Source organism: Wyeomyia smithii, chromosome 3 (genome assembly GCF_029784165.1).
Source record: "Wyeomyia smithii strain HCP4-BCI-WySm-NY-G18 chromosome 3, ASM2978416v1, whole genome shotgun sequence".
Classification (NCBI taxonomy): Eukaryota; Metazoa; Arthropoda; class Insecta; order Diptera; family Culicidae; genus Wyeomyia; species Wyeomyia smithii.
In genome coordinates this window covers 96141611-96166773 of record NC_073696.1, presented here as the reverse complement: position 1 = coordinate 96166773, position 25163 = coordinate 96141611, and the positions used below count along the sequence as shown (strand labels likewise).

General features: G+C 38.2%; 1 protein-coding gene across 3 annotated transcripts in view; it reads left to right on the top strand.

Annotated features, from left to right (window-relative positions):
- Positions 1 to 25163, top strand: part of LOC129732696 (adenylyl cyclase-associated protein 1) — a 51138-nt gene that overhangs the window by 11128 nt on the left and 14847 nt on the right. The window contains exons 2-4 of one of the 3 annotated variants that reach the window (XM_055693811.1): positions 5883 to 6663; positions 13349 to 14120; positions 15701 to 15882. The exons of 1 other annotated variant lie outside the window; for it this stretch is intronic. In XM_055693811.1, the coding sequence (XP_055549786.1) occupies positions 6054 to 6663; positions 13349 to 14120; positions 15701 to 15882 (1564 nt within the window). In that variant the 5' untranslated portion in view covers positions 5883 to 6053. Of the gene's footprint in view, positions 1 to 5879; positions 6664 to 13348; positions 14121 to 15700; positions 15883 to 25163 lie in introns of all 3 variants that reach the window. One more of the 3 variants, XM_055693812.1, reaches the window with a different exon arrangement.

Below are 25163 nucleotides of genomic sequence, written 5' to 3'. Positions count from 1 at the left end.
AGAACCCGTCACCTTGCTTCAGACTATCTATCGTCACAAACGCGTTGCGCGGAAATTCGCCCGCTGTCTTGAAGTTTGAATTGAAACCGTCAAGCGTCACACGTAACAGTTTTATTAGTTTTGTTGGAAAACCATGTTCAAGAATAATTTGCCAAAATTCGTCGCGTTTCACTGTATCGTACGCCGCCTCGAAATCTATAACCAGATGGTGTGGCGGCAAATTGTGTTCTCGAAACTTGTCGAGGACTTGTCTCAAGGTAACATCTGGTCCGTTGTAGATCGTTTTGCTTGAAAACCGCATTGGTATTCTCCAACAAAGGCTAGCTACGCAATGGCGACAGTCGCTGGAACAGGATACGGAAGAGACTTTTATGAGCGGAATTGAGGAGGGTTATGCCTCGATAATTACTACAGTCGAATCTATAACCCTATGTAGATAGGGCATATGAGTCCTTCCAACCAGTCCGTAGGTAGTACACAGCCGCTCGCTCCCGACTTTGAAAAGTTCGGCCGGTGAGCCGTTCTTTCCAGCGGCTTAGTAGTTCTTCAGCTTTTTGCAAGCATTGTTCACCTCCTTCAATGTTGGTGGGTCCGGAACTTGTCCGTTCTCGTCTATTTCTATCCTGTTTCCTTCGACGACTCTCCTACCTTCCTCACCATTCAACATCACTTCGAAATGTTGCTTCCAACGCCTGGCGACCTGCGATTTATCGGTAATCAGGTTTTCTTCCCTGCCATTGCACATGGCAGGTACTAGCACGGTCCTGTCCTGATTCCATTACTCGTTTCATAGATGCTCCTCGTGTCGTGCCTGGTGAAGCAATTCTCCGCCTCCGCGAAGACCGAATCGTAGAGCTCACGTTTCTTAAGGCGGTGAAGCTTCTTTTCGGCAACTCTTGCCTCCTGGTATTTCTACCGCATCTGGTTAGTTGCTACTCACGTGTTGGCGTAGGCCCGGTTCTTCTCTTTTGTCACCTCTAGACACCTAGCATCGAACCACCCACTATGCTTTGTTCCCGTAATTATATCTATCACCTCTCGCGCGTTCAGGTCCACTCCAGCTCGTTCACCGATTCGTCTATCAACTTTCTGCAACTCTGCGCTGATAACCTCTGGATGTCCAAACGTTTCTTCCTGGTCGATCTCGATTTAAATATGTTGGACAACCGGGTGCGAATCCTACCTAGTGGTCCCAGTCGATGTTTGGCCTTCGAAAGGACTGCACATCTATAACGTCTGAAAAGTGCCGGTCGTCGATCAGCATGTGATCCTGGGAACAGTGTCTCCAAGTGTGCTTCCGAATGTTCAGACGAAGTTCACTATCCTCAAGCCAAGTCGTTGGTGGTAGAGCGAAGACTTTCCTTACCAATCACGGTACAAAAGAACTTCTCGCTTCCGATTTATGCGTTCATATCTCCGTTAACGATCTTTATTTTATGTTGTAGGCACTCTCCATACAGTTCCTTAGGGATGGGCGATACTGTCTGAAGTATCGATACCTGAGTACTCGAATACTTTTGCACAAAACGATACCAAGTATCGTAGTATCGGTATAGAAAGTATCGATGCCAAAATACTTGATGCTTTGGGCCAAAATATCGATACCGTCTGTATCGATACTGGTATCGCCTATCCCCAATAGAAAGCATCGGTGGTATTGGTATCGTTTCAAAGTATCGTTGGCAAAGTATCGATACCGCTACTCATCGCTAGCAACGAGTATCGATGCCGAAATACTCGATGCTTTGGATCCATGTATCGATACCGTTGATATAGCTGTAATTAAAGAATCCTTAATACGCATAGACGGTCATTAACTGGTCTAATGGCACCCTTCATTTGGTTTTCTAGTAGCACGAAACCGACGCCCCGTTTCGCTCTGTCGCCGCCACTGCAGTAGATGTGGTACTTGTAAGAAGTGCCCCCGGTCGGATCAACCGTCCAGAACTCACGTTCTTCGGTCTTAGGCCAACGCACCTCTTGTATGGTCGCCACCTCCACTTTTGTCTTCCGTAGCTTTTTGGCCAAGATGCCCGCGCGTGCCGATTCGAGCAGTGTCCCAACACTGCAAGTGCCATGTTACCAATCGTTGTCCTTTTTCGTTTTCGTATCATTCTCTGGATTGTTCGTAGTATGTTCATTTCAGCATGCTGCCTTACTAGGGCTGCGACGCCTAGTCTCGCGACGAAGCTGCCGTCTTGGGTGTAGCTGGCGAGACACCGCATTACACTTTTTTTTCCTGTGTGGACTCATCACTGCGACCAGAAACATTGTTTTTTGTGATGTCGCCCGTGTGTTTGTTGTATTCCGCACTTCTATTATTAGCAATATCACTATTGAAAGTAAGTGATATGAATAATATAATTCGTGCTTGTGTGTATGCCTTTTCATTTTTACATTTACTATTCCGAGCCTTGCTGTCTCCGGCCAATATTATCGCCAATTACAATTCCCTGGAGAGGTTGTATTGTGAGGGGGATTTAGTTTTGACAAGAGGTATTTTTCGAGGTTTTGTAGAATTCAACGTGAAGAAAGGCGCTCAGGCAAGCTGCTCTCCAAGGAGAACAGCTCCCCCTTCCCTGTCAGCATACGACCAAGTTCCCACCGGTTCACCGATCTTCCCTTGGTTGCTCGTATCTAAGTCCGTACTACGTGGAGGTAGGGATAGGAGTTGCTGGGCATTCTGTTTTGGACCTCACTGGAGTCTATTGTATGCCAATTGATACGGGTGTACTGCTGGTACGCACTGCCCACCCGTTTACCAACCGACTCATATAGTATGAGTGTTCCTTTTTTTGAAACAATTTTTAAACGCATCTATTTCAGAGATGTTTAAAATTGAGTTTCCTCTAAGTCGTTCGTGATATCCGCAAGGTTACAGAGTCCACTTCGACAAGTAGAATCAGGACCATTCGATGTCAAAGGACTTAAGCATGGATTTATTCTCACTTACCCTTCTCGTTGATCTCTAAAATACTGACTTGCTCTTATGATAAAACTGGGCAGTGGAGCACAGCTAAAACCCTTCCAGGAAATTAAACTTGGCGATATGCAGGAGCAACGTAATAGGAAGGGTAAAAACATGCACGCAAGCAAAAATAAACAATAAGCATATCACTTAATCACAATAGTGGTATTGTCAATAATAGAAGTGCGAAATACAGCAGAAACCTGGGCAATATAATAATAGATCAACGTTCAAGGTGAAAAAAGTCATTTGTGATTCTCCAATATTTCTTTACATGTTTTTCGTGTTGCACCACCAGGATCTTGAGAGAGAGTTTAATTTCAACAACAAAAATAAAAAATCTCTGTGTATAAAAAATATAAATTCAAAAAATGTCAAAAAATGACATAAAATTAAAATAAAATTTGTAACGGCCTTATTACTAAAAAAAAAACAGACAGATTTGTTAATTTCTTCATGTCGAGAAATCGGTTTTCTACGATTCGTTCATATATAACATTTTAGCAGAGATCAATGTTTTAAAGATTTTACATTTTTTCAAAAGTTTTACATATTTTCAAAGATTTTACATTTATTTTTAAATTTCACATACTCTATAAATGAAAATAACGATTGAATTCAAATGTTCGAAACAGCTGTAGAAAAGTTTCGACTGGAGAAAAAGATTGGACATAGTCGAAAGCATATATCAAATTTAATTTTAAACTAAAATATTCATGCCTGTTTTGCATGGAAAGGCACACAATAATTGTTTTCACTTGTCATTCCTTCTTTCTTGAAATTTCAAAAGCTCATTTTGATAAAAAAATGTTTTCGCAACCGATAATATGAAATATTTCAGCCATTATATTAACAATGCGAACGACATTGTCAGAAGAAACAACCCAACATTTAACAATGTAATATAATACATAATTGAAATTCACATCGATGAATGCATTGATGTTCAGCAAATAGTAGATAGCGTCAAAAAGGCTGCGAAAGGGGAGAAGTAGTCTGCTTAAACATATTTCATAATGCGACGGATCTCTTCCAAGAAGGAGAGTCGCAGGAATCCTCAGCTCAAGTTATCCCTATATAATTTGCAAAAAAAAACCTGTTGCGAACCGTTCCAGACAAGTTAGGCGAGGACGGAAGAAAAAAAACTTGCTATGAGAGTTTGAAACTAATTACCTCAAGCACTGGTCTTTTACTTTGACTGAGTTTAAAAGTCAAATGAAGAATTATAGGAATGCAAAAATATTCTCAACGGTACGCCAATACAAAATCATCAGTTGCAGTTCTCAGTAACTCCCTAATGGTTAAAAATAAAAACAGAAATTTGTATGAGAAAATTTGTTAAATATATACCTGAAATCAAATTTTCCCATGTTTTTTTGTTGTTTTTTGAAATTTAAAAAACATGAATACAATTTACATTCTATGATTTTTTCCGCGATTTTGCAGAACTTTTTCTGAGCATATTTTTTTGACAAACTTCTCAAGCTACGTTGAAAGCCTCCATGCCTCAGAATAACTTGTTTACTATTTACGAAAGAGATACATAACATTCCAGAAAAATCAAGTCAAGTAAGTCTTCTGCCACTTAGATGATTGTGCACTTCTTAGCTTGTGACAATTAGCATCTTACAATCCCTGACATCTGCTAGTTTGTGGTTTCAGTTCAGTGGCTTTTTGTTTGTTTGTGAGCCCATTCCATCAGGGGGCCTCGCTAATATGTTATGCACTGAACAAAAAATATTACTAGAAGATTTTTTGGCCCAAGTTTTGTTATAACTTGAGAACTGCTAGATCTTGAAAAATCTGGAAGTAGAGAACCCATCATTCGTAACTCTTTGGTTCTAGAGCGTTCGTATCTGCTATGGTGTATTGTTTTCAATCATTTCACGAAGGATTAAACGATAGAGCGAATTTCTATAAGGTGATTAAAAACTTTGATTTACAACCTTGAATCTTTATTTTTAATACCTTTTTGGCAAAACTTAAATGATTCTATATAAGACTACTCACCTGGTTCCCGCTATCGACTATAGATTTGTTCTTAATTTCCCGAGCTTATTTGACTTCGTTTCCTGAAAATTATCCCTTGACGTTGCATGCACACTCAAGTTGATTAGTGAGATGTTCGGTCACTCGATGAAGCTATTTGCGGAAGTTATTTATTATTCCAGCGGGGTTTGGTATAAAAACGGACGCTGGATGCTCCACAAGCACACGATGACAAGCGTGCAAAAGTCAAGTTTTTCATTCCTACGATTCTTGGATTGCTAACGTTTTTTTCTCGTTAGAGCGTTCCTGTTTATGCAGTATATTTATATTTGGTATTTTCACCTTTATCAAGTTGAATAATTCAAAAGCCGCCGCCCCCACCAAAATCCCAATGCTCGTTTGTTGCTTTTTAATCAATAAATTTTTGAGTTGTGTTAGCAAAACGAAACTACAAGCAGTTTCAATTGTCTCGAGACTTCTAAGCAATCATTCCGAGTGTTTTCTTCGAAAATACTCAAATTCTGTGCTGTTTCACCACAACCAAGGCTCGCTTCGCCAACGCTCCATAAATACGATGCAATGAAACATCTACTTTTCATCACCTCAGGCGTCTAATGTGCACAACGAGGAGGTACAGCGTACCGTGAAAGAGTACGCCTTCTCCGTAAATCCTACAGGTCTACAGGGTCGCAGTAAGAAAAAGGCTACCGGCTCGAAAAATATCTTCACTGAAATTTATTCAGCCCCATTTACGTAAAGTGGGACTTTTGAAGCCTAAGTTCGAATCTCATCGAAAGCGATGCATCTGAAAATTTAAGAGTAACTTGTTAAAATTAAATCTCATTTTAAGGCTTGACAACCAGCACATCTGTAAAGATTTTTTTTTTTCATAGAGTTTTGAACTTATAGATTATTTTATTAGCAGCTTTTTAAACGATAACTAGCGTTTGTGATAAAAATGAGATGGAATTATTAGCATAACCGAAGCATCGAATAGTTGTTAGTTTATGTACGTTGGAAAAAATATTCAGAGTTTTGTAAGCAACTGAAGTTTGTTGGTTAATTGTTACATAAAATATTAAGTGAACAAATAAATATGTTTTCCTGTTGCCGCTGTGTGAATCCCAAATCGCCAAAGTACAAGCGGAAAAACGAAAAGGACGATGACTCTCCGGACCGCAGCACGAAGGATCTCTGCCCGGACGACAATCCTTCGAGCGAGGATGAAATCAAAGTAGAAATAATTGAAACGGAAGGGAAACCTGTTGGGTCGGATCCCACGGCGGAGGAATGTAATGATGTGACGGAAACTGTGGATGGAACCGAAACGAATCCTGCATCCACTGTACCACTGGAAAATGCGAACAACCATCAGCTGCACCATTGCCCGGAGATATCGTCAGATAAAAGTTCAACGTCGAGCGAACAGCAGCAATCAACGGCAGAAGCCTCCGAGACCAACGCTAATTTGGTTAAGCCCACTTACACCGACAGTACGGAAAGGTTATCGGTGGAGAAAATTCCCACCACTATTGCCGAAACGGTCGAAAATACCGAACCCACAGCAACCGATATCGATCACAGCACGAAGGTGTTGCAAGATGAGCAGTGTAATATCATAATGGAGCCAATTAAGGACTCCGCAAACAGTCCAGCCCACAGCGAATCAATACACTGTGAAGAACCTGCGGAAAGCGAAGGACATGGTAAGACCAACGCTAACTTCACGACCCGGAGATTCTATCGTCTCGCTGTGATGCTATTGTCGCTGCCATGCTATCAACTTTCCGTCCTCGTTTGCGTGGACTGGATTTTTTGACATTGCTTTTTGATTTGAGATTGTATGATTTGTGTTAGCGCTTAACCTTTATTGCCTTGCTCAAATCGAAAGCTAACAGTAAAATTCTGCACATTCAAGTATGCATAAAATATGTCTGCTTGCCAGATGTAAGCAAAATTCGAGAGTTCATGTTTATTTCTGATTAATGTGTGCTTTTTCTAGATGAAAAGCCTACGGCGTCTAACAATCGCGAAGCATATTTTTTGCTTACAACTTTTACAGAATTCTCTTGATGTGTCGTCTGAAATTTGCCTTTAACGTCGCTTTCATTTCCAGTGTGCCCGCCCGTCATAATTCCTAATCTCTTTCACTTTCTTTAAATTCGCTTCTTATCTTATTTGAAAAGAGCTGCTCATATGTTGAGCGGAGATGTATAGTTGATGACCATAAAGCATTCGTAATAAGGATTATATCGACAAATAAAAGTCCTTTCAACTTAACCTCAACGTTCCGTAGCATTCTACTGTCTTTTGACGAAGGGAGGGTAGAATACTCGCATATCGCGTAGATGCTTTATAGCTTAATTATAAGTTATGGCGCTCCGTGGTGACACTAGTTAATGTTGGCAGACTTTTCTCGGTCGCACACGGTAAATATTGAACCTACACTTCTTTCGTAGCTGCTTTTGCTAATCGCAGAATCTTTCAATTTTAATGCTCGATGTGTAGATAGTACGCATTATTCTACCAACCAGCCAGTCATTTATTTTGCAAAACTAAGGTCGTAAAAGATATGAAAGATAAAAATTAATTTATGCTTCAATTCTGGTTTAAATTTCGCTACGTTTTTTTATCTTGGTTGACCTCACTAATTTCTGATTCAAACCAAATTGTGGTTACACGGTTACATAACTATTGCCTCAATTTAGACTTAAGATCGTGTTTCAACTTAAACTTGTCACACTGTTATAAAACGAAAATTTCGCGAAGTTTTGCTTGACCTTTCTCTATCAACAGTTTTTTTTTTCAATTTTCGTTTGTTTTATTTTTCGTAATATATTGCCAAGTTTTTATTAATTTTATTTGCGCAGATATCTCGTATTAACGACGACTTAAAAAGTTGCGGCCTTCAACAAACTTGTTCAGAAGTAGAGATGGTCGGGTTTGATGTTTTTCAAACCCGTACCCGACCCGAACCCGAATTTTTTTTTTGGTCAAAACCCGAACCCGGAACTTTTTTATTCGTTCAAACCCGAACCCGACCCGAACCCGAAAATTCTATTTCATTGAAACCCGAACCCGAAATGGTGAAACCCGACCCGAACCCGAGATTTCATAGATTTTATAATCGGGTTTCGGGTTTTAATACCCAAACCCGACCTGAACCCGACATTTTCAAACCCGAACCCGACCCGAACCCGAAAATATTTTTTTCACAAAACCCGAGCCCGACCCGTACCCGACACTTTTAAAAATTTTCAAACCCGACGGGTTCGGGTTTCGGGTTTGAAAACCCGAAACCCGATTATCTCTATTCAGAAGGTCGAGAGCTTTTGGATGGTGGACAGTTCAGTGCGGGATTCCACTGTTACGTGGTACTTGTGAGCATGAAATTCGTCGTGTTACACGATTCCAACTTCCTAGAATGTTGCGGACTCTAGCAAAAGTTTTTAGAGGGCAAAGGCTTCTTGGTGGAGAACAATTTAATATGGAATTCCTCCGCCATGTAGCGCTAGTGTTCATGCAATTATTTGTATTTTGACTTTAACTTATCCCACGATTCCGATCTCGCAGAATGTAGCGGTCTTCAATAAAGTTCTTTAAATGTTCAATGTGTACTAGTGTGGGGCATCATTATAAAGAGACCGTTCAAGGGAGGTTTTTTTTATCCCGCTTCGGGAGGGCCAGCTGTTTGCTGACCCTAACTGACTAACTGTTATACTCCGCTAAAAACGTCGGATGCCTTTACCTACACGGCAGCCCTAGTGCCTTTTAACCATGCTGCCTAATCACGCGGGATCAGAACGAATCTACGTCGGTCCGATAGCCTTGGGATGTGCTAGTGGCCGATCAAAAAAACAAACAAAACAGAACGAATCTACAACTACAATCTACAATCTCTCAAAACTACTTGCACACTAGCGCCACGTAGCAGCTTAATTTCATACCAAACTTCATTAAAGCCAGAAGCCTTACTGAACAACTTCACTGAAATCCACACCTTTGTTACTGATTGGATTTACTAGATAAGATATGTTTAAAATATATAAAACAATTTGAATTTCGCACCACCACCCTTTGACCTCCTGAAGAACTTTGCTGAAGAAAGCAATTTTCTAAACGGTCATATTCACAAGTTAAATTAGGTTCAAAATACTCAAAACTACATGCATAAAGGGTGTTACGGTCGAAAATTTGTCAAACAAAAATGTGTGTAAATCGGTCATTTATTTATTTAAAAAATCAAATCATGTTTTTTGTCAAGCTCAATTCGTACAGAATAATGTCTTTCGTGTCTTCTTGAAGTTCCGCACTCTTTTCGTCATTTTTCTGGCCTTCAGATTTCGATATCCCCTGATCCTATCTGCATCGCAGTCGAAAAACGCTCTCCAAACACTTTTATTACGTTGGTGACGGTTGATTTGGCCACATTCAACAATTTTGTCAACCTGGAGTGCGAGTAGTTCGGATTTACACGATGCACGAGCAACATTTTGATGCCATTTTCACAACTGAACAACAAATGTAAAAACCAAACATAAGGCATGGTACACACACACGTCTTTAAAATGAGGGCTATTGAGACTTTTTCTTTGATACGAGATAAAAACAATACGGCAAATTTAAGTTGATCAATTTTTGACCGTAACACCCTTTACTAGCTCCGCGTTGCAGTCAAATCCCGAATCGAAGTTCGCACCAACTAAAAACTCTTCACCTCCTAAACAACTTTGCTGAAGACAGTAAAAAGTCGTCGATATCTCGAGATGAAGTTACATCAATCTGCCCATTTTGGGTGATGCCAACCTTTCCAGGGTGTTGTAATATTCAAACTAGTTGTTGCAGTACTTACTGAAGCGATTTAAAATTTATGGCGGGTGGTGTACATTATACGACAAATACTAAGATCTAACAGAATTTTATTTGCGCTAATTTTCTGATCATTTGTTGAAAAAACCTTTGAAACCAATACTGGTCCAGAATAAAATTTAAAAAAAAAAACATCAAAACAGGTAAAATATTAAGGTTAACGTAAGAACAGCGGTGCAGAATTAATTCAAAATTAAAATTGCTCTTTTTTAAAATACAACTTCTTGAGAACATTTTCCCATTTTTTGTTGTTGTCGAAAAACTGTACTACAGTGCTTTACCACGGTCAAAAAAATCATAGTGAATTTGTCGAAACCGTGAATTCATCGAAAGGATAAAAAAATATTTTTTCGTGTTGGGTTCAATTGAAATTTATGATATTTTGAGTAAAATGATGCACTTTCAGAGTTCAATAATAAACAAAAAAAAAGTTCATAATATTTATCTCCATAGAATTTTCGCGAATTTTCTCAAGGCATGCAATATCAATATGATTAGTACTATCCATTCTTTAGCATAGTAAGGAGAGTCTAAAGCTTGTTCATGATGATTTCAGACACGCTAGATTTTATTATTTTTAAATTGACGTACTATGAGCACTAAACTGTAGGGCTATTAGAGCTATTAATAGATCTTCTTTCTCAACTATTCGAATAATACGTCATTTTTGCTCCAAAGCCAATTAAATACGTATCCCACGTATGACACTTGGTTGCCTTATCAAGATAATTGATCAAATAATTTGAGTTCATAAAACTATACACATGCAACGACATAAGGCACAAGTGAAAATTATGTTTTAAAACACTTTTACAACTGGCAGTACATATTCTTGATTTAGATTTTTTTTTTTGAAAAAGCGTGATAAAAACCAAAAAAAACTCAGAAAATCGAGCGTGAATTTGGCGAATAGTGATTAAAATGACTGTTGATAAAATCTAAAAATTATAACTTTATTATAGTAAAAAAATTGCCAATACTTTAAACAAAAAATTCTCACTTTCCTCGAGCGTGATGATGTTGCATCAATAATTCGCTTGATGATTAATATGTTTTAATAAAAATTGCTAGTTTGTAAAGTTAAAACTCAACCTATGAAAATTCAACATTTTCCAATTTTTTTAGGTAAGTTTTAATGTTTTTGGTCCATTGCTTTATTTTTTTAGCTTTGTCAAATGAATTGAATGAATTAATTTTTTTAACTTCCGAAAATGAATATATCATATGCAGTTTATTGCACAGTTGATTCATATTAAGCTTCTACAGCCTGCTCCACTCTACTTGTTTTTGTGTTTAAGTTTTAGAAAGTGTTTGGCATTATTTCCATTCAGACAATTCAAACTCGGGTCTCATGTCCATACAGTAGGGGAAAACTCTCTATGCACACCAAGGCTTCAATTAGAAATTTTCGAAATATATAAACTGCTTAACAAAATAGATAAAAATTGCTCGACTCGCATCATAGTCAATAAAAACAACAAAGAAAAATGTTTTTGACGAACCCAAACGTCAAGATGTTGCCATTGGTAGAGACGGCAGCAGACTGGCACGTTTCAATGCAGTAAACCCCACTGCGACGTCAGAGTGATGCAAACAATAAGCCAGCCACCAAACAATGCTCTCTGCTGAGTAAATGCATGACGTGCGAACAGCGTGCAAGCGATACAAAATAGCTATCTAGAAAGGCCGCCAGTAATACGTCCTACGGTGGTGTAACGGAAACACATCTGACCGATGATTAGAAGTTGTGAGTTCGTGTCCCACCTGTCGGATTATATTTTTCGATCATTTCTAATTAACTATTATTCCAGCTAGTACATTTATCTATCGTCAACCCCACATTTACTGCTTAAAACAGAAATAAAAATAGCTTGACTTGCTTTATAGTCAATTAAAATGAGAAAGATGCGTGAATAAGCATTTGCATTTTTGAGGTATAAAGAAGATGTCATTTACATACAAAATGAAAAGAAGCGAACTCAACTGCGAACCTTGGGGTACCTTAGAGATGACTGCAATGAACTTTGAGAGTTTATTTCGAAAGTGTACTATTTGTTTGTGACTCGATGAACATGACTTCTTTTTTAATGATATGATAATGCAAGTATGTTTTTTTTTATAAGAAAAGAATTCAGAACCTACATTGAAAAACCTTCAGAACCCACAATGAAAAAGCACGAGAAGAAGATGCAAATATTAACAAAATCCATTTTTACTTTTTAGATTTTTGAAGCTCTAGGAGCTATTTCTGTACTTTTTATTCGCTTGTTATAATTTCTTTTAAGCCAATTTCTCAAAAATTATGCTTTGGATCTTCGGATTTGTTTAGATGCCTCTGACAACTTTTAAATAATCCAGAGTACCTTCTCGACAAATCTGTTTTAATCATTAACTATTTTTTTGATACGACATGGCGTTTCCATCACTTTATGCATGCTTGAATCATTCATAGCCATACTTCAGAGGCGGCTTTCAAAGCTATAAACCAGTTTTCGTTTGAAATTTCGACACAAAAATTGTTTAAAGCATTTGATTTGTTGAAGGCTAACAGAGTACTTATGTAATATACCTGCTGGTAAGAAATATAGAGCAGGTGCTTCCAAGATTTAGTTTTAAAATAGTTGTTTGAAACTTTCAACGCGATGCTTTGACCTAGAAAAAGAAAAACATTCTCGCATACATTCCGCTCCATGTATTTTTTTATAATTCAAGAGCGTTGCCAACCGTATGACATTCTTTGAGCCGGTGCGTTAATCGTGCTAGCACTTCTTACTTTTTTTTTATTTGATATCATGAAGCTTTATCCATATAATGTACATAGTGTTTTTCTATAGAAATATAGTGCAAATTAGCACTCACTAGACTCCTCAAGCAGTATATTTTTTCACGGAACGCTCACGCTCACTCAATTTCCATCATGCTTTCTCAATTTGATAACATAACTTAAACTATGCCATTATTGTGACCATCAATTTGAGTTAGCACCAAAAATTAAAAAAAAACTTTTTCATCTTTTCCTTCCCAAACGGTTGCTCAAATTAGTTAGCCCGACTTGGTTATTCAAATTAGTGTATATGTTTAAATTTGCCTTAAATATGAATAATTATCCCACGTCCTTGCTCTACTTGCTTGGCTACCCAAGTCTTACTTGTCTCCGGGAAATTGCAAATTTTCCTTATAAAATATCGAGCAGTTCCGTGTAAACTGTAACAAGATAAACAATTGGCTCTAGTCAGTCTATTCAAGTATAATCGCTCTTGAAACTAAGTAGCATAAGCTTTACATTGTATAGCTTTACGAGCAAGGCGCAACAAATTGGATTGACTCCCGTGTCTCGTTTGTGTTTATGTTTTATCTCTCGGGTAGCGCCGCTGTTTACGATTACTTTTCACCGTCCCCAAAGTTCAAATAAAAGTTGGTTTCATGTGGAAATAAATAGCATCACAAATCGACGATAGATGCTAGGGCAGACGGTGTGAAACCGTGGAGCAGCAGAGACAAATTTTGTTGCTTTATTTCCAGGTGATTCACGTTCATCCGACACTGACAACATTCCATCGGAAAGCCTCGAACCGGTATCGGAGATTGAAATTTTTCCAACGGCTACACAGGAAACCCTACAGCAAACGGAAGAAAATCCGGATGACTGTTTAGACGATTTGGATCGTATTCGACGATTGAAAAGTGACACCAGCTGTTGTAGTCAAGCAACGATTGAAGAAACTATTGACATCCAAAGCTATTTGTCAACTGAAAATGGCACCGAGCAAAAGTTGGACCGAAACGTGGAAAACGATGCTAGTAATAATAGCGGCAGCAATAATAGTGAAACATTTAGCGAAGACAATCATGTGCCTCAAACTGCCACAAACGAAGCTGCTAATGGCAATGGAGAAGCTATTCTTGATAGCGTTGCAGATAACGGCGACTCCAGTTGCATCCCCGATGGCTGGGAGCCTAACGAAAAATGTGTTCCAACAGCCTATAGGAAAGAATCGGCTAACAGTGACGACACACCTACCAACGTGCAACTGTCCCATCGCGGTAGCTGCCTATCCCGGCGGTCCTCGTCCAAATCATCCATTAAGAAAAAGGTAGCTTATAATGATAGTGCCGAAATTATACCCCCACCGGATTATACGACGGCCGTTAACGATGACGACGAGGTATTTTCCGACTCTATACCTCCCAGGCTTCCTCGGGGCAATATGTGCGCCCCATACGGTGCAAAGCGGTGCTCCATACCGGGGCTGGTAGCACTGCCGGACTGGTTCGCCGAAGAACGGTTGATAATGTTAGTATACTTTTTTTCAATACCCAACCCAAGCCTAGCCACTCTATGTTATTCGGTTTTGTATTGCATGATTATTTCAAATCTATTGACAATTCTATCGTGTAGTTACTTTCATATACACTGACTGAGTTTCATCGTAGAGATGTATTTTCGCCCGTGAAATGTTTGAAATCAATTTATTTTAGCTTCTAGTTAAATTGTATTGACAAAGAGTAATTTTGTGTTAGATATTGTTGATAGTAAAATACCATGCGTTTCCGTTGAAACGTAATATACTGGAAACGCATAATAGTCTGTTACCTCGACCATTCATTTGTCATTCAATAGTCGTTTGTAGTTACATAGGTACATTTAAAAGCATCTCATTAACAAACACAAACCGCGTAATACCGTCGCATGAAGCGAAAGCCAACGACAACAGAGAATTATGTCTGCTTTTGAGTTTATTGACTACGCGGGATGCACATGGCGTGGCACAGCGTACATTACCGCTTGACAGGTACAACATCAGTTTTGCGAAGTGATAAACTAGAACCAGAAACCATTGTTGGCTTACCGGTACGATCCTGCATCCACATGCCCAGCGCGAAGTTATGGCATGCCTTTGTGATAGAGCACGCTCTACTGCCGGATTTGAGTGTACCATTTATGTCAGCACGTTCTCGCCATGCTACGACGAATTGAAGCATGAAAAAGGAAGCCTACGCCGCTCGTCTAACGATGCATAAATATTTGTCAGTGGAGCACTGTAAGAGAGTGGTGGGAAATTCTATCCTGAGGTTTTTCAAGCCCCACATCGTCATGAGGGTGGACCATGAAGGATAAAAAGGTCATCGTATGGCGGCGGCAGCCGGCATATACGAAATTTGCAACTTTTTTTTCAGAGGAACAATCCTCCGAATGGACATCCGTTGTTCTTGCTGATTGTAGTTTTTGGAGTGGCTCTCCATTGAATGTGGTTTCGTTTATGTTTTCCAATAGAAACTTTCCACTACAGTCTAACAGACTCTTGAAAAACTGTTGCTTCGCAAACCGACGAACTTTAAAATAATTACTACAAATTATACAAATTAATTACTACAAATTATACAAATTAATTACTACAATAAATACAAATTCAAAGGATGTGCTCTGAAATTAGGTCAACAAAATGCGCTCAATTTGTTTCATTCTTCTCCTCAGTAATGGGGACGACTAAAAGCAGTTTCGAAATTCTGTGCTGTCGCTTGCTTCCAACGCTATTATGCTTAATGTTCGATTGTCGCTTTCATTATATGCGGATGCCACAGCAGACAGTAGAGTCTCGTTTTGAGAAATTTTTTATTTATTTATTCTATATTTTTTTTTCGTTATGACAAATCACCCTTCCTTTGCTATGCATCTTCTGGTTTATTAGTTTGGAAACGACATCCATATTGGATATCATTTTTGTACAGAAATCACGTGCATGCATTGTCGTACAAATAGTGCTCCACAGTTACATGCTAGAGTGGCTTCTAGCTTACCGTTTATTTGTCACATTCTGATGTTTTCTGTATAATTTCGTCGTATCACTTACATTCCACCGCTGCTCATCGCAGGGAGGACGGCGGCATTATGGAACCACCCACTACGCCAATCGGTCGTGACGACTTGGCCTTACGGCGGCATCGTTTCTTCTCGGATCTGCTCAACGCGGCCCACGCTGCTGTCGAGCATCGGGTGCGCTTTGATCCGCTTGGACCCGTCGTTGCGAAGGAAGATGTGTCCTCGGTTGAAGCAGGTTCGATTTCGCAGACATTTCTCTTCTCTTCCCATTCAACTTTTTAGATCTATACGGTTAATGCTACGTTCCGATCAAGAAGGGTTATTAGTGTCAGTTGCAATGAAGTACCAACCCTGTGTTTACTCCCAACCGAGGCGGGGGAATAGTGCAAAAGCTCACGAACGTGAATGCAGGGTACCTGATATCATTATTATTCACTGTCTTTTTGCTACGGTAGTAAAGCTTCAGTTCCGTGAACAGGACACCGCTATGTCATGGAAAAATATGGCATATTTACGGGCTTGCTTAATTAATGAGTCGCAGGGGAGCAATAAACTATTCTAAAGTCTTTGTCGTCGTTTGATGATATGCCAATTCAAATCATTGTATGGTGTATGGTTCCTATCAATGCTAGCTATTAAGGCTGTGCGAAATTTCGAGGTTCCCGAAACTGAACGAAATTTTTCTCGAAATTCTCCAAAAACAGACTAGAATTTATAAATTTTAAGTGAATCTTTTTATTGATTCATAAGTCAACAGAAGGCTTAGAGATATTTTGAGTTTATTTTGGTGGAAAATTTTCGGAAAAATCCCGGAAATTAAGAAGATTATATTAAACTATTTATTTTTTCAAACTTCATACGGTCAAAGCTTTGAAGCATTTCCGGACTTTAATTAGAGCTTATAACAGCAGAAAAATTAGTTCAGAAATCATTATTCGAATCTATTTATTGAAAAAATGTGTTCTCAATTTCGATAAATTTCGTGAAACTCGAAATTTCGCGAAATCTCGCACACCCTTACTAGCTATAGTATGTAAAGTGTTAAAAGACATACATATTTCACGACTTTTAAGGATTCAAACTTTCTACTTTTCTGTGAGAATGAAACTCAGTATGTTATCGATTGGAATGAATTATAATCAAATCATGTTAGTTTCTGACGATCACAACAGATTGGCAAATCATTCCATCTGAATGTTCTTGCAGTGTATATTGATCCCGAACATCTACAGAGATATGCTACCCACCTAAAAACACAGAAGAGCAGAAACACGCACTCGTGCATTTTCCAAATTGACAGGAAATTCCAAGCTTTTCTGTTGTGTAATCATCCGTTCAAAAAGGATGTTTCCGCTTCTCTCGCACGCGATTATCACACGAGTGGGAATTTTAGCAGCAACTTTTACCATTCCGTTCCATCCGCAAATTTCGTTGCGAAACCTTCAAAATGCCTCGTATCTCTTCTCATATTGCTCACTTTTCGGGTTGGAAATTAGGCTGCTGCTACTTGTGATAAATATTTTACCCACAAACATCATCGCTGTCTAGCGTTTCCAGCTCAAAAAAAAAAGGCTGGAGAAATTACCATCGAGCCACGAAAGGTTTTATTTTCCACTAAAGATTAATTTTTTTTCGTCTAGAGTAATCATTCACAGGGGAGCATTTAGATGTGCTTTTTGTTCAAAAACTTCGAATTAAATTAGGCAGCACCGTATTATACTCATCATTACCGACGAATTTCCTCATATAAACTAGGTCCGGTCGTTCTTAAGTTATGGGAAACTTTAAACTAACAAGTTCGCCATTTATAAACCTGCAATAACTAGTGAATGGCAAGACCAAAAAAATCCAACTTTAGATGTTCCTTTTTTTCTGCGGAAAGTGCCAATGTTGTATAACAGGGAACAGTATGGTAGAACGACTGCGTTAATTAGTGAAATTGGCGCATTCACCGAATGAATGCAATCTTCAGTTGTCGTTCCATGCTTCAATTTTCACGTACCGATGCAATCATTTGTCGTTAGAATGCTGTCAATCGTGATCCGTTTGCAACGGATCTTTGGTTTTTAGAATGCTTAGCATACATTTAAAGAGGAAATTGTTTCAGTAGGGGAAAACCCATTCATTTTCAACGTATTGAATGGGTTAGAAAGGTAATTTTATTTCATTCGAATCTTCATTGATACTGTGTTAATTGCCCATTTTTATTTTTGTAAAAATATTTCTGGTGACAATCATAACGCTAGTCAACACAGGTGCACTCCAACAGCTCAAACCGTAATAAAATGAAAGATTGTAGCTATTCAACCATTCCTGTGAATTTTGGAGTCCCGTACCCTCAACCCCTTTTTTAGAGACTTAAATTAATTTTCTCGTAAACATAACGTTAAAGCGATGAGCCCGGCGAGCAATTACTATGCGACACTCTCACGTAAGTTGACGTGTTTTGGTAATGGCTAAGGACACCAAAATTCCAAGGTAATCTTTCTTTTGTAATCTTTCTTTTTATTCGGTTTAAGCTTTTGGAATGCAGTTTTTTTCATTTTGTCGACCAGTGATCATCAAAGAGCTTCACATTAAAACTTTAGGCTCAAGTAATAAATTTCTTCAGCTAGTCTTTTTGGTGCACACTTAACTCAGGTACAACAAAAATATCTTGATCTGGAAAGCTATCTATAGAATCATCAGTAATTAAACATATTATGCAGCCAATGCGACCGTCCCAATTTTGCCAAAAATGTCTTAATTTTTGCTGCCAAGTGTTTTCCATAATTTATGTTTTCCTTTTAAGCGTAACTTTCAAATGTGCACGCAAATTCAAAAACTAAGCAAATTATTTCTAAAAAATTTAGATACTCCTCCTGAGCGTTTCGAAAGAATATAACACAAGTGAGAGTTTTAAGCCATTATTAAATAAGATGAAAAAATCATAGTTTAAAAAGTACTAATAGAGGGAATTTTTGTCATCAAAGTCATGGACTGAAAAACCTTTAGCCTAATTACCTTACCTAATAAGAAAATGATAACTTTACGAACTAACTACATTACATTTTTTGTCTTATGACTTCCGTTTTGAATTTAGTAAATTAGTCAATGTATGTAATTCTGCGAGGATGCGAAAAATGAACAAGGACAGAAGATGTGACTTAGACTTAGATTTTTTTTTCCAATCCAGACTCGAACCCGCAATCTCCGATATCTCTGGCATGGTGTTTTGACCGAATAAACTACTAGGAAGGTGATCATCTAAGAATAATATCGATCGCCTTGATCGAAAACACACATAGCCTTGTGGAAGTTATTTTTATGAGAAAAAAAAACTTTTATACTCCGATATCATGCCGATGCTAGTTTTGTAGCTAGCAGGATTTCGTTTCCGGGGGATTGATTTGACAAAAAAAAAAAGAATTTTGAGATTGTTGAAGAGAGAGGCAGGTTAAGAAAGAGGAAATCAATGATTGTGTGGTTTGGTGCGTTCACGTCTCTCACTCTCAATACGGGTTGTGTTGTAGTAGGAATATGAGTACGGGATTATAATGAATGGAGACAATAGGAGAGAACAACGGAAAATGAAGTGTTTCACTGCTATCATTAGTGATACCGCTTACCGTGCAACGCACGTGCTGTTTAAATAATCCGTTGCGTAGTTCAGTCAATGTTCAATTTGAGAAAAAAATTCAACTTGTTGATAAAAATGGAAAAAAAAATCTGGTGTTATCTCGTAAAACTTTTTTTTTAAATCGGTCTCAGAGAATTTTCGAGCTGAAAGTCTCTCAAATATTTTTTTTAATATTTTGGACAACACCATATCCTTAAGATTCATGCATTTCTAGCCAAAAACATTTCTCGATATAGAAAATTTCACCTACCCGTGCTTTGTGACACTTTGTGAAGTCTCGTAACCTCAAGAATATCTTTGACAAGCAAATGATTATGAGTTCGAGTCTTAGTAAAATCATTTCGAATTTTAGAGCGGGGGTTAGTGTAGTTGGTAACGTCTTCGCAAACCACGCCGGGTTCGAATCACACCGCCGACAAAGGTGTCGATGGCTGTGGGCTGGCGTGATACACACTGGTTTAGATTCAATCCTAGCTGGCACCGGGAGATTTTCTGAGGCGAAAAATCTCTGGGATCACGCTTTCCATCGCATGAGGAAGTAAAGCCGGTGGCGCCGGTCCGTTAATCAACGAGTCGTGAGTTAGGGTCCTGAGTTAGCCATCCCCGGCGTCGGTGATTGGCACAACAACAATGGCGAAAATAGACCAACGGAACATAAGCGAAAAAAAAATAAAAATTTCCTGAAGAGGTTTCAACTGAATGGCCCTTTGACCAGTGTTCAGAGCAGAATCGGGTTTTCGGCCGTATTCTCGTCAAGCACCACACAAGATTTTAATTAAACCAACGGTCGTTGAGAACAACATTTATTTAAAATCCGAACCGCTTCGCGTCTCGATGGGAAAGAGACCGTATCTTTATTTCTAGCCGCTGTGTACCCTACGTTGTGACATATTTTAATAATTTTTTAGCGCGAGAGCTAACTTGGCAGTGCTATAATAGCATTTCACTGACTGCCTCCTCAAGTTGAAGCAACGCTTTTTATTGGAAACTGTCATACTGTCAACCAGTTATATTATGAGAGGAAGTTTTTTTTTGTCCAGAGGTATTTGTCGAGGTTTTGTAGAATTCAACGTGAAGGAAGGGTTATGGGTAGCCTGAAAATAAACCCATGCTTAAGTCCGTTGACCCCGAATCGCCCTGATTCTAATAAGATTCGAACCCACGACCACTCGCTTGTCAAAGCGGACTCTGTAACCTAGCGGCAACGAAGCTCCGTGTGGGTAGAGATGGGCGATACTTACGAAAGTATCGATACTTTGTTATCGCGATGCTTCATGAAACTTCGATACCAGGTATCGAAGTATCGGCTAAAGGAGTATCGATTATCGATGCTTCCATAGTATCGGTATCAGGCCTGCATTTTTTTTCAAAAGATCATCATTTAGAAAGTATCGATACCGGTACTCATCTCTCGCGGTGAGTATCGATGCCAAAATACTCGATACCGCGACACCTAGTATCGATACCGTTGGTATCGATGCTAGTATCGCCCATCCCAACGTGTGAGGCAGGTTAAGAGTGATGAAATCAATAAATCAATGAAAATCATGTAGTAAAAGAGATCACAGTGGTTTGGTGCGTTCACGTCACTCACCCTCAATACGCGTTGCGTTGTAGTTGGGATATGAGTAAGGGAGAAAAATGAATAGAAGAAAACAACGTAGAAGATGAAGTATTTTCCTGCTATCAGTAGAGATACTGCTTACCGTGCAACGCACGTGCTGTTTGCAAACTTTAAGGTGCGTAGCTCAGTCAGTGATAAATTTGAGAACAATATTCCAACTGTTGTTACTCGCATGACAAAAAAGAGTAGAAATCGACAAATGTCTTAGAAATGCATAAAACATCAAGTTCAATACCAAATCCTGAAGTTTAATGAATGTTTAAGACATTTGGCTTAAAAAAAATCTCGATATGAAAAATTTCATGAACTAGCTGTGCTTTTTCATCGACCAAAAAGTGACACTTTTGACGGCTCGCTTTGGTAAGCGAATGATCATGAGTTCGAATCTTTGTAGAATCAGACATCGGAGTTCGAATGTTTATAGAATAAGACCAGTCGATGTCAAAGGGACTTTTACGCAAGTGTTCATTTTCAGGCTTCTCTATCTCCCCGCTTTGACCGACTTCTAACCCGACACATACAGTTCAATGAATACACTCCACCAGGCAAATATAATTTACGATAAGGTAAGGGACCCATAATTCGCCCTGACCCCATAATTCGCCCACCCACTAATCAACGAATTGTTTACGGGGTTTGTCATTGAATTATACCAAATAATAATTTATTTTCAATCTCAGCTGTTTCTTTTTTATGTTTAAACACGGTTCTAAGAGTTGACACTATATTGCGAACAATGAAAAAAAATAGGTGGGCGAATTTTGGGTACTCAAATAAAGTGGGCGAATTATGGGGTCGTTACCCTACTATGCAGGAGTAACTAGCGAGGCTTGGTAAAGAAGAGCAATAAAGGAAAGGGTTCAAAGCAATCAAATCCGTCACGTACCTTGGTGACAAAGTAACCTTTCTTTTCGTTACAATCGTTAGAGATGCAATAGTAAACTCGGTCTTTGGTAACAACGATTGTAGCCCTTCATTGAATAGTATTTTTTCCCATCAGCAAGCAATCCTCAATCAAATTCTTACTTAAATGATAGAAATATCTTCACTTCGAGAGCAATAACTTAAAAACGCATTTTGGTTTGGGTCATTTCCATCGATTTAGTTTTTATTTACAACGTCTTCTCTGTGTCAGGCCGAAAACTTTTCTGCCCATGTAGTAGACAATAAAAAGTACGCAATATATTGAAACAAGGGGAAAACTGATTCTTACTCTCGATGTCTAGATTTTCTGAAATTTTTAGCAATAACTTTGAATTTGTCATAAACAACAAAAATTCAAAGTATTCTTTAACAGTCTTTAACAAAATATTAACTCGTTGACAAAATTCATAATATGTATCCAGTTTCCACAGTAGCCTATCAACAGCCACAACATATAAGAAAATCAAACACTGTTTACCTAAAGTTATGCTAAATTTTTTGTTCTAACAGGGGACGGGATACGTACCATATCAAAGAATACGTGGCAACAAAAAAAAAACAATTAAAATAATTATCTAAAAAGCCTATTTTTGAAAAAATCTTTTTTTTATCATAGAGAAATAAAAAAGAAAAAGTTAAAAATCGCTACAACAAAGAAAAAAATTAAAACCAGAACTTTTGGTTTGATTGGAATAACGTCTTCAGCAAAGTTGAGGGAATAATTTTGTCGTTCTAGAAATATGTACATTATGACACAAAAAGATTTTTGTTAAAACTCAAAAATATTATTATAAATTAAATATCTCAAAATACTCACTTTTTATGAATCTGATTGTTTTTACAAAAACTATACATTATAGGCTAGCCAAAATAGTAGATTATATTTAAAGAAAAAAAAATTAATAAATGTAAAAAAAAACTAAATTTCTTTTAAACGTTATTTTACAGTGTATATTTTATTACAAAATCATTCTCTGCAACTTTGCCGAAGACACTATACCGATTAAACAAACCGTTTAGATGCTAAAAATGCTTTTTATCATTGCTCGGTGCAAGAAACAATTCCAAAACCTTATGTCTCGGATTATGTGCTGACATTATTTCCAGAAAACTAATTGCTGAGTGTTTATTTTTTCAAAAAAACAAAATTACTATCTACAACTTTGCCGAAGGCGTCACACCCAGAGAGGAGGAAAAAAATCTAAAAAATGATGACAGTTTTTAAAGACATCCGAGAGCGTCATTCTATGACAGTAGTGGTATTGGCAAAATAAAAACAGCCGACAGATAAGATATATTGCGAGTATTGCGACTATAACGTTGCCCTCTGGTTTCCCATACACGAATGTTTTTTTTGCTGTTCACCTTATTCCCATGTCGACGATAGCATAGTACATAACATTCGGTATACGATACACACATCCTTCAGTGCACAGCCGCTCTATTGCCGAGTTGGCTTTTCTTTGCACGAAGGCTGTTGGTAAGGTGCCGAGCAGTCCTTACGCTTCTTCCCACAGCTATTTTTAACAGCCGTCACACGACATCCATCATAGGCAAATAAGAAAAGAGAGGAAAAATGTCTCCGGTGAATTCGGGCTGTTACCGAAACGCGCTGTTTGTGTAGTGCGGACACGAACGTCTGTATAAAAAACAGCTTGTTCTTTTTTCTACATTCGCAATCCCGAAGACATCCTCTAAATAATGCCGAATCGACACATGGGGAGTACATTTTTCGTTTCCTTTTGTTATGCTCTGTTGCCAATACGTTCTCAATGTGAATACCGGACTGCCAGCGCGGATAGGTATCACGAACAAACATCAACAGAGAACTTATCCTTTGAAGACAGTAAAAAAGACTGTACCACTGGGATGCCTGGTCACACCAATTTAACAAGCCATTTTGGTGTGACAACCATCACATAGCTTCAAAAAAAATAATAATAACCAAACCAAACAAAATGGCTTATTTTCCCCACAGAAACATCAATTGAAAAAAATTAAAACTGGGACATTTTTTGTGGAATTGCTCGTGAGTAATAGGTACAGTTAAACCTGTTTTTGTGCGAAATTTGTTTTGTGCGACTTTTTTATGCGATTATGTGTTTTGTGCGACTGTTTATGTGCGATTTTTTTTGTGCGGTATATGAAAAAGGAATACTTCCGACAACATTTTCTGCCATTTAATTTTTCCGATTCTTGGAATGAATTCCAACGTATTACAGAAGTGTTGCGTCCAAAAATTACTATTTGAGCCAGTTTTAAGTAGGAAAAGTCACGAATTACTTGCCTACGAAGGAAAGCGGTTGAAAGGATTAGTATGTTTAAAAAAGTTTCGTTTATCAATCCGATGTTTGAAATTTGTTCTCATAGGTATTCTTAATCAGAATCAACAACTTTCGAGTTATTTTTAACTGAGAATTTTTTTATGCGGTCCCTATCCACCGCATAAGAAAAGTTTTTCTTCAATAATGCTGTGGGAATATTTTTTTTGTAGCTGCACGTGAAGTTTCAAATGATTTTTTTATGCGATTTATTTTGTGCGGTCCCTATCCCTCGCACAAAAATAGGTTTGACTGTATAATCAATTTATTGCGTAATGAAAGACAATGAGCTAAGATGCTACAAACCGAATCGGCCGCCAACCTGTCGTCGGAAGCGGCGACCTCTGAAAACAATGACTGTTCAAAAAAAATGCAAGTTTTCGTGTCAAGCATACAAATAACCTAGCAGGGCTCTAGAAAACTCCAGAAATAATTGCGGTCACCAAACATGCCATAGTTTCACATGTACGTGTTATTTACATGCATGCAGTTGATAGTTGTTAAAAATTCTGATTTAAATAACTTGTTTCGAGGAGAATTTGCCGCAGCATAATTGTTAACTTCTTTGTTTTTCTAAAAAATCAAAAAAAAAACACAACTAGGGTAAATGACCCAATAGTGGAGGAGCTAAGCACGAGTTATGCATGTTTAGCCATGTTTTGGCTAAGAAAAACGAATCTAGCTGGTCCGTTTCACTATTTTCTGTTGAAATGGGTTCTATTTGATAATTTTGCACCTTAAAATTGACTTTGAACCCGTTTTGGGGGGTTAAATTAACTAAAATTAGTTGTACGCTTTTGTTCCAATAGTTGCGGTAGAGTTCCTATAGTTGTGAATGGGTGTTCCTGTAGTTGCGGTTTATAAAACACTCGTGTTTGCTTGGTTAAATGAAGGTATTTGCCTCGCATGAAGTGGTTTTTGATTGTTTTACTATTTATCATATTGTTTTTAATAGGTTGACAAGTCGGTTTGCAAGTAAATACAAAAATGCACGAAGTTAACTAAGAGACGGATTTTGCGCCAATTTG